Source organism: Belonocnema kinseyi, chromosome 5, assembly GCF_010883055.1.
Source record: "Belonocnema kinseyi isolate 2016_QV_RU_SX_M_011 chromosome 5, B_treatae_v1, whole genome shotgun sequence".
NCBI classification, from domain to species: Eukaryota; Metazoa; Arthropoda; class Insecta; order Hymenoptera; family Cynipidae; genus Belonocnema; species Belonocnema kinseyi.
Window position 1 is genome coordinate 33,618,422 of NC_046661.1, and position 10,323 is coordinate 33,628,744.

Below are 10,323 nucleotides of genomic sequence, written 5' to 3' on the forward strand. Positions count from 1 at the left end.
GAGTCGTTGGAAATTTTTTATTGAAAAACTATGCGCTTTTCGGAAAATTTGTCGAAAATAAAAAGTTCTTGTAATCAGCCGAGGAATACGCCTGAATTTTTCTGGAGCGTTTTGAACAAAATTTTGAATTTTGCAAAAATTGTTCATATACAAAATCCAAATTTTTGCTCAAAACGCTTCGAAAAAATTCAGGCGTATTCCTTGGCTGATTACAAGAACTTTTTATTCTCGATGATTTTTCCGAAAAGCGCATCGTTTATTGTAAAAAAATTCATGATTGTTTTCACAAAAATTTTGCCATTAAGACGTCATTTTGAAAATATTAAAACGAAAAATCGATCTCTGAACCATGGATTCTCAAAGGTTAGACATTTATTCCACCGGTTAGTGAGACTCCAGGTTAATTACAGACTCGAAAAGCTTTGGAAAATGGTTCACAAAAAAAATAGGCACGAAAAATCACGTTTTTTTTTTGTTTAAACTGCATTTTGGGATAATAAATAAATTTTTTGAGGAACTTCATTGGCACCGTCGGAAAGAGGAGATCTTAAGCAATAAAAATATATGTGTCTCAATTTTTTCTAGTGTCAAATAGTCTTAGTTATTGGCCGTTGAAAAGCAGTGTCCCGGTAGTGGCGTTTTGGCCGTTTAAGGGTTAAAGTAATATTTTTCAAAACAGAGTTAAAAATCAGAAATACAAGAAGTATTCTTATGAGGTTAAAAAACATTTTTTAAAATAGGTGTGCGTAATTACATGAGTAAAGTAGTACAATTTTCACTGCTGATTTGTTGGAATTATATTTTAATTAATTTTTTTTAAATCATACAATAAAAATCACAAAAAATTCATGCTGCAGACGAAAGTTTATTTTGAAATTACATTTCAAATTTATACATTATATCATCAGAGTAATAATGTAAGACAAATTACAGTTAATAAAAGAAGATAGTTCGTTTTTTTCAAGTTTATAACTCTAAGAATCTACATTATTATTAGTAAATTATGTGCCTAGCCATGCTAATACTAGCATATTTGTTTTCAATGACTTTTTCCTTCGATTTAGCTTGATTACAAATTCTTAGACGAAATACCAATTTTGTACAACCGGGTGCAATGATCTGAATATTTGTTTCATTTCCTGGAAAGTATCAAACGTAGCTTCGTTGACGTAGAAGAGCAAGTTTTCTTTCTATTCATGAATAAAAAAGCTTATTTTCAAAACAAACAATGCACGAAAATACATGACCTACAACCTCTTCTTAAGAATACTTTAAATGTTTCGCGCTTCGTTACATATTTCCGATTCCGGTGTAGCGGCGACTTGTGGAGGGGGTAACGTGACACAACTCTCCCTAGAGGAACTCTACACACCCCCTGCAATAGGGCGCTACTTTTATGAGCGGTGAAAGATCAAACTAAAATTCTTTTAAATGTAGTGGAAAAAATTTAATTTTTTTGAAAAATAGATGTAAGAACAATTGGTATAGATAATAAAAAAAATATATATTTCTGTCCATCAAAAATTCCTTACACTAATCTAAATGTTTTTCGCTTTTTGGGATATTTTTAATAAAAACTAGTCTAAAAGTATTATAAAAGTATTATAACGTTTAAATACGTTTTTTTTTCAAGAATTGGATATCCATTTTCGAAAAAATGTCTTTGTCTCGCTAATGAATAATAGCCTATTCTTGAAACAGTCTATACTTAGAAATGCCCTCGCATATTACATTACTCCGCTGGACTCACGCAAACCAGACGTAGAACACTCTGCAGGCGTGGAACGACTGCCAATGATTTAAGATGCACGTGGTTGAGGATGGAAAGGGGTGCAGAGGGAGGAAATGTGGTGGTGTGGGGCAAGAAAGAGCGTGAGATAACTTGAATCCTCAGCTCCGAGTCTTTGACTGATATAAAAATATAGTCTGACATTTTGCGGGATAAAAAATTTACTTATTGCAACTCTCACCGCTGACTGAACGAATCTTGCGCTCGTGTTTAATCGCCGGAAAAAATTCCGTCCATTCTCCCCTCTCGTTTTCGTTTTTCTTTCAAGGAATATTAATCTTGCTTGAAGAAGATGCTTCGATTAATATTTATGGAGATTTTTCTGGCAATTGTGATTACAGAGGCGGTTCCAAGACCCGAAGACGAACCAAAACAGAGAATCATTGATAAGGTTTGACATTTAAGAAAAACGGATTTTTAAAGTAATTATTTCAACTTTGGAGGGCGAAATCGAAAAAGGGATTCTCTTATTTTCATGTTGTTATTTCTTGAAATTTACTGTGTGAACTGTGATTTTGGAGAAAAACATAACCTACAATTGCCTGACAATCTAACAAAAATGAGAAACGTCAATCTCAGGGAAGAACTTAGAAAATCATTTTTGTTTTATAAAAGTACGTTCTCTTTTGAAATGCTTCGTTCCAATTTGTTTTTTTAGTAGTTTACGTGATTTTAATGACAACCATTTAGTGGGGAAAAATATAATTTCACTTATTGAAAAAATGAATATTTTTAATCCAAAAAGCAACTTTTTATTCTTAAGCATTTAAAAAAATACAAAAGGATTACATCCTGTTGAGAAAATCCTCATCCGAAAATAACACGAGGATTTTTTTAATAGGGACAACCATTTTAATATACATATGGATATATATGTATGTTTGAATTCCTGAAGTCTTGTCTTCCCGCAAAATGTATATGAATAAACTTGAACAAGCTATGTGTCTTTAGTTTTAAATAAAAGAAACTCTTTTTCAGGATCTTAGCGATCAAGAACATTACGTGAATTCCCATCACAACCCCGAATATGATCACGAGGCCTTCCTCGGTGAAGAAGCAAAAACATTTGATCAGCTATCTCCGGAGGAAAGTACTCGAAGACTAGGTTTAATAGTCGACAAAATTGACAAAGACAGAAACGGTTTCGTTAACCAAGAAGAACTTAAAGACTGGATTAAATATACTCAACAGCGGTACATTCAAGATGACATCGAGCGGCACTGGAAGTCTCATAACCCCGAAGAAAAGGAAAACCTTCCTTGGAAAGAATACAAAAGTCTAGTTTACGGCTTCATGGAAGAAAAGGATCACGAAGCTGACAAAACTGATAACGAGGGTTTCTCTTATGCCGTTATGTTGAAGCGTGACCGCAAAAGATGGTCGGTTGCTGATCAGGATGGCGATGATGCCTTAACTAAAGAGGAATTTGCCGCTTTTCTCCATCCGGAGGAACAGGAACATATGAGGGATGTTGTCGTTTTGGAAACAATAGAAGATATCGATAAGGATGGAGATGGCAAAATTTCTCTTATTGAATATATAGGTATCATTTTATACTTTCTACCTTACATTTTGTATTTTCATTTCGATGGTTGAAAGAACTTTGTTCTTAGTTACCTCCTTTTATTTTTATTTTCCCCACATTTCTTACAGTTAAAACAACTTAACATTTTTTAATTTAAATTTTATTTCGGGAAATAATTTAAAAGAAAGCGTTAAAAATTGAACATTTTTAAATAGAAAAAGTTTATGAAGTATTACTATTTGAAACGTTAGATATCGAACAAATTGAATTTAAAATGTTAAATTTAACAGTTTTAATCTTGAGGTTCGTAATTTTTTAAATTGAATAATTAACTATTTTTAAAGCGCTTAAAATTAAGCAATAATTTTAATTAACTTCAATATTGTTCGATTTAAAAAAATCATGAGGTTTAATTGTTGATCAATTGTAAGATTGAAGTGTGAAATTGAACAATTCGAAATCGTGGAAGCATGAAGACTTTCAAATTTGACATGCTTCAAACTGAAACCTTTAATAATTTGAACAATACTCATTTCGAAACGTTTAATATAAAATAATTTTTAATTTAAATGTTAAAAAATTATCACTTTAAATTTAAAGCATTAATAGTAAATTTTAAGTTTTGAAGCGTTCAAAATTTAATATTTTTATGTTGCGAAAACGGTATTTATAATGCGTTCAAAGTTTAATCATGTTTTATTGAAATTGAAAGCCTTTATAATTTAATAATTTTGGGCTGAAACATTCAAAATTATTTCGTTACAGATTGAAATCATTTAAAAATATTCCATTTCAAAATTAAATCTGAATAATAATTGAATGATTAAAAAATGTTTAAAAAGTTAATAACTTTCAGGTTGAAACTTTATAAATGAGATAATTTCTTCACATTAATAACATCTGAGTTTCAACAATTTGGAATTTTTTTAATTATAAACGCTCTCAATTGCATAATTACACCGAAACTTTATAGAACGAAATAATTTGAAATTAAAAGATTGACATTTTAAAACTTTGAATTAAATCTATCAGAATCTACAATATTATTTTTTATTAGATGCGTTAAACAATTTTAATCAGGAAACATTCCAAAACTTATACGTTAAAATTTTAATAATTTTAACATTTAAAAAGTTAAACCTGTCTCCTTATACTACTTTGTGTTTCATATTAAATCTAGTTTTTAATTAAAAGCACGGACAAATACATTTTATATTTAAATATTCAAAATTATTTTGATTTAAATTATTCGAAACTGTTTAATTTAAAAATTAAAACCTTTCAATAGGTACGTATTAAAAATCAAATAATATCAGCAGAGATTTCAAATTGAAGCTTTGAAAATTGGAAGCTCTTGAAAGTGAATTTTTTCAAATTAAATATTCAATAAATTGATTGTTTCAAATCTATATCATTCAGACCTGCATGATTTAATATTAAAAGCTATAATAGTTCAACAAAATTGCAATTGAGGTTATGCTGGATTTTACCATCTATAATTTTGCAATGTTAAAGTATGCGAATCCTCCAATAATCTTTCATTTAAAGTTTTTAAATTAGACCATTTCAAATTTAAGTCGTATGAAATTACAAAATTTCAAATTGAATTTAAAGAAAGTTTTAGTATTTGAGATTGTATTTTTAATGTTTCATTTTGAATCTGTAGAATTTTAATTATCCTAAATTTAAAATTAATTAATTATGAAAGCATACATTCTAAATTGTATAATCTTGAATTTTGTTTTACTTCACTGTATATAATCATAATCATTTCAAGTTGAAATTTCATTTCATATTGAACGGTTTCAGCTTGTAATTTTTAAATTTTTACTGAAATTATTTATGCCTGAAGGTCTTGGAACAAAATATTTCTCTCATTTAAACTTTCAAATGCCTTTTATTTGAAGTTTGTCTATTTTGAAAGGCATCGAATTTATTTATATCCCAGTTCCAGGTTCGAGAGACTGAAAAAAATTCTACGCAATATTTTTTTAAATTATTTTATAGGCGATATGTACACAAGTGGTGGAGAAGAAGAGGAAGAGCCAGAATGGGTGAAAAATGAAAAGGAACAGTTTTCTTCCTACCGGGATAAAAACGGTGACGGTTTTCTCGACAACGAGGAGGCGAGTAAATTTTTATTATATTTTCCTGATTCTAGAATAAAAAGTTCTTCGTTTCGAATTCTAAAAACTTAGAAGCATACAATTATGCAGTTTCAAATAAATTATATTCAAAATAGGACAAGAAACTTCATTTTAAAACAGATCAACTTTAAAGGAATTTTTGTTTTAGGAAAATAAAATTAAGAAAACTAATCCGTTTTTCCTTCAGGTGAAGAATTGGATTATCCCCCCCGATTTTGATCACGCAGAGGCTGAAGCTCGTCATTTAATTTACGAAGCAGACACCGATGCGGATCAGAAACTTACCAAAGATGAGATTTTAGAAAAATACGATATTTTTGTTGGATCGCAGGCGACGGACTTTGGTCAAGCTTTAGCGAGACACGAAGAATTTTAGTTTTTAAATTCACTTTTAAGAAAGCTGAAGAAAAAGAATGAAAAAGTTTCTACAATTATTAAATTAAGCTCTATGAGTAGTATTTCTGTACCTAAGGTTGTCATTTCTTCATCTCTCCCTGATCTAAAAATCATTTATTTTAGAATAATGATTACCATTTTAGATTTAAGAATCTCTTTCAATCGTTTAATACTCTGTGTATCCCTAATACGTGCAATTCGTTTAATAAACTTTGCATATTTTAATAATTGATTTCGAAATTTACTTACTCTTATCTTATTAACAATTCAACGTCAATTGCAAATTATTTCAAGTGAATCCACATAATATTCAGAGTTCCAATTTTGTACGTGTTTTCTAATTGAAACATTCATATTGATCCATTTTTAATCGAACGGTTAAAGCAGACCTGACTTCTGAGGAGAAAGCGACTCAATCATCACATGTTCAAGTTCCACCACCGCTTCCCTCTTCTCAGGTGCAGAGGCGGCCAATCATCATTTCCTCCATAGATACCTGTGTGACCTTCCCCGCCCAGTGTGCAGCGACAGTACCCCTCGCTAGATACGGAATTGATCCAGGTCCTCGCAATGGAAGCTCCCCTGCGAAGATAATCCCTTTGTCTTTCAACTTACATCAATTCCTATTTCAAAAATATAAATGTGTCCAAGAAAATCATTTGAATAGGAAAAATTAGAGGTCAGTTACACCAGGTAGGAGTTATATCAGGTGTTCCGCGGGTATGGGGGGGGGCTAACGTCACGCTATCCCTCTCATTTGAAGGTGTTAAATCTTCAACAGTGATGTGCAATATAAAGTTACGGACATGAATTCATTCGTCTGCCAATGCGCTTACATGCACCATAACATTATTTTGAAAATTGCCTAAGATATGGAGGAAACAAAATTTTAAGAAGTGATAAGGAGGGTTATTTGAGCTCATTTGGGGCGCAATTCAGTGGACTATAGAAAACCCGAAAATAAAGAGTGGGGGTGGGGCTGGTGTCACTGACCTCAAAATTAGGATAATTCTAATCTAATTTCGTATAAATGTAATATATGAAACATTTAAATCTAATAGAAGTAATTTTTAATCAATTCATCAGTGAGTTTTAATAAATATTTGAAAAGTACATAACGCCTTGTAGGTACGCAGTGTTATAGTAATTGAAAGTGTTATTCTCTGGTTAATATCTCAGTTATAAAATGATATGCATTCTTTAATTTAACATTTTAATTTTATTATTAACTATTTTCAAAGCTTGTAGTATTCTAAAAAAAATTATTTTAATTAAATACGATATCGAAGAAAAACCAATTACAATGTCTTAGTAAAATTGGTTAAAAATGGTGTTTTAAGTTGTCGGGAAAAATAGGAGTATCTTCAAAATTGCACTGTAGTGTATGCGAAATTATAACAAATTTACAGTACATTTCAATCAAGTGGGACGATGGTCGCGGGGGCTAAAGCGTAGGCTTTGGACCCACTCCGTCGGCTTGCGGGTTCGATTTCCGCTTCGCATTCTGGAAGAGTCCCGGCTGCCCATGCGGTGAACACTAGCCTAGCAAGGGAGTTGTTCATCTCCGGAGAGTCGTGGGACCGGTACCTCTAGAGAAAAAGGTTTTCTCTAAGTACTTAAAGCACCAAGTAAGTGTGTGGGGTGTGTGTAAAGGAATAGAGAAGAAGGTGCAAGAAAAATGTAAACCCTTAGGAGACACATTAGAAGATTCCATTCCAGTACATTTCAATTTCAAAAATTAAAATCGTAAAACTTTTGAAAAATTAAAAGTAAAAAAATTTAAAAACATACATGTTTTAAGGGAAAATTCGTATATAAGAAATCGAGGGAAAAATGGGTTAAATGCAATATTCATTGACAATCTGTATTCTTACTACAGTTAGAAAAATTGCTCTACTTTTCGTCGATAAGTAAAAGTACAGTTTTATTTTTATACACAAAAAAGAGTTTTTCGACTGCATTATTTTCTGATAACTTTTGAGAAATTTGTTTATAAATTTGTTACAAAATTTTCCCATTACATTGTAATTGTTATTTCATCAATTGTTTTTCGTTGGATGAAATTTTTATAAAGAATACTGCAAGCTATAATTATTGTTATTGATGAAATTAAATTAAATTCAAAGTTTAAATTAAAGAATTTATATAATTTCACACGTGAGGTATTAACCAAGGAATAATACCTTCAATTGTAAACCAGCGTACCTAAAATACATTTTTTACTTTTCACTGATTTAACCAATCTTACTGATAAGCAACACCATTACGTTCCAAAAAGCTTGAAACAACTCAATTGTTTGTAATTCACCTGACCCTAAAGCCAACTATGTACATCAACAATTTCTACAAAATTTCTGTTTGAAAGCCAATACAATCCCCTATCGATTATCAAATTATTACCCATTGGGCACAAAATTTGGCGACGTCTTTACATCGTTACGACATTTTTGAATAATTTTCGAAAGTTGCGTTTTTTCCTGAAATTGTCAACAACGTTACTAATAAAAAAACCATAGAAAATATATTTTGAATTACCTCATTAACGCAACGGGCATTATGAGCTTATGAAAAATTTTATATTCATATAGAAATTGTTGAGAATCTATCTATATTTACGACCAAAATTTAAGAAATTTAAATTAGACCAAAATCCAAATTAAAAATAACATTTAACTTCCAATATTCAAATTGATGAAAACTCCTGAAACATAAGAATCGAACGACCAAATTGGAGCACAACGAACAAACAAAAAAGCTCTTATTGCAATCTGAAAATATTTTTTTTTTAAATGTTGGCAAAAATAAAAAAGGGGACAGAAAAATGAGAAGACAACCAACCCAGAGTTGGGTCGCGGTAATAGTCTCCATAATTTCAGCAGGAAAATCACCGTCATGCGTCACTTCTTATTAATAATAAGCATATTAATAATACTTGTATTCTTCATGATGGTGTGAAACTGCAAAATGCCTAAAACGTTTCAGCAGATTAGATTAGATACCCTTCGAAACATTATGTTCAAGAAATGTTTTTCATAGACTTTTTTATGTAACAAATGCATTCGTAATTGCTGTCTATTCAATCTGCAAAGTGTGAACAATTAAAAGGAACAATATTTATGCAAAAAATAATGTGCGCATACATTTTTACGCAAAACCAAATCCCACCGTAGAGGTTAAGGAACACTTTTAAACGTTAAGGTTTTTCCACAAGTTATTTAATATGACGAATATTGCAGAATATTATATCAAATAAACGCAAAACCAATAAGCAATTCAAATTTAGTCTTGAAATTCAAAAAAATATTGTTACCATTCGCTACCGGCGAATTTCCTCTACTTTACCGGAAATTTCTACAGTTACCGGTAATTTCAGGTAACGACCCAACACTAAACTAACCACATCCTCTTCCTTCTCTCTTTTTTTCTTTCGTCTTTTTATTTGTATTGTTATCAACTTACAATACAAGAACATTAGAAATAAAAATAAACAAATAAAAATAACATTACCAACGTTTCGGTACTCATACAGTACCCTTATCAAGGCAAGAAAAACAAACAGGTAAACAAATTTTTTTTCAGATTACAATAGGGGAATGTACCCTAGGGTAGTGTACCCAATTCTTGGCAGGTTAAGGGCATGTGACACAGCTAAATACCTATATTACCGACATCACTTTTTCAGTTCACTGAATGTTTTTTTGAACCTAAGAACTTTTTTCGTAAATTATCGAGCTGAAACTTTGGAAGATGTATTAGAGTACAATAAAGTACGTTTAGGTACTGCATTTTGGTAGGAACTTGACTGAACATTATTTTATCTTTTTTCTGAACCTCGACATTTTTTGAACGTTCGAACTTTTTTTATACATAAAATATCGGTCTCAGACTTTGAAAAATGCAAGAACCGAAAGAAAACTACGTTTAAGCAGTGATCCCAGATCTGAAACGAGATGCGGTCCAGTCCCTATTAACACAGAATATTGCCTCAATATTGCATCCATATTTCCTGCAACATCTGCAATATTGCAGGAAATATTGATGCAACATGGATGCAATATGATGATGGCCGCTTTTTGAAATATTGGGGCTATGGATTTGATGATTGTAGTACGCAAAGCGATAGGTAGGTGTCGCTACTCACCAAGGTCTAATAGAGTAGTGCGGTGGAAATCTGCAGTACCGGCCCCTTTACAGGTGATACGTCAGCGTGTTGCCTTATCGGCTGAGCAGAGTGCAGGGATCGTTCTGCGAAAATTAATAGATGGCGCTAACTACCATCTTTTGGGAATAACCAGCCCCCTGCAGCGACCGTACGTTAGGGTTAGTTCACTACCGTCGAGCGCAGATGGCGCTGGGAGTCTCTTCTGCAAATTTTAACATGGAAAGCATAGGCAAAATTATTTTGAAATTAATTTAATTGATATTATTCTTAATGACAATGGGTTTTCAAATAATTGTCAATCCCA

At 31.4% G+C, this 10,323-nt stretch overlaps 1 protein-coding gene across 2 annotated transcripts; it reads left to right on the forward strand.

Moving 5' to 3' along the window:
• Window positions 1-1,802: 1,802 nt before the first annotated feature.
• LOC117173151 (calumenin) lies at window positions 1,803-5,927 on the forward strand. Of its 2 annotated transcripts, none has more exons than XM_033361553.1 (4): window positions 1,803-2,180; window positions 2,768-3,332; window positions 5,322-5,440; window positions 5,649-5,927. In XM_033361553.1, the coding sequence occupies exons 1-4, from the start codon at window positions 2,082-2,084 to the stop codon at window positions 5,835-5,837; spliced, it is 972 nt and encodes a 323-aa protein (XP_033217444.1). In that variant the 5' UTR covers window positions 1,803-2,081; the 3' UTR covers window positions 5,838-5,927. The 2 variants fall into 2 exon arrangements, with proteins under 2 accessions (XP_033217444.1, XP_033217446.1); XM_033361555.1 differs by lacking the exon at window positions 1,803-2,180 and adding an exon at window positions 2,467-2,664.
• The last annotated feature ends 4,396 nt before the right edge of the window (window positions 5,928-10,323 follow it).

What these genes read in the sequence shown, in the direction of transcription:
- LOC117173151 (XM_033361553.1), top strand. Translation starts at nt 2,082, where the DNA reads ATGCTTCGATTAATATTTATGGAGATTTTTCTGGCAATTGTGATTACA. An exon ending in TTCTCTTATTGAATATATAG is followed by an intron (nt 3,333 to 5,321) that starts GTATCATTTTAT and finishes ATTATTTTATAG; the next exon opens with GCGATATGTACACAAGTGGT. An exon ending in GTTTTCTCGACAACGAGGAG is followed by an intron (nt 5,441 to 5,648) that starts GCGAGTAAATTT and finishes TTTTTCCTTCAG; the next exon opens with GTGAAGAATTGGATTATCCC.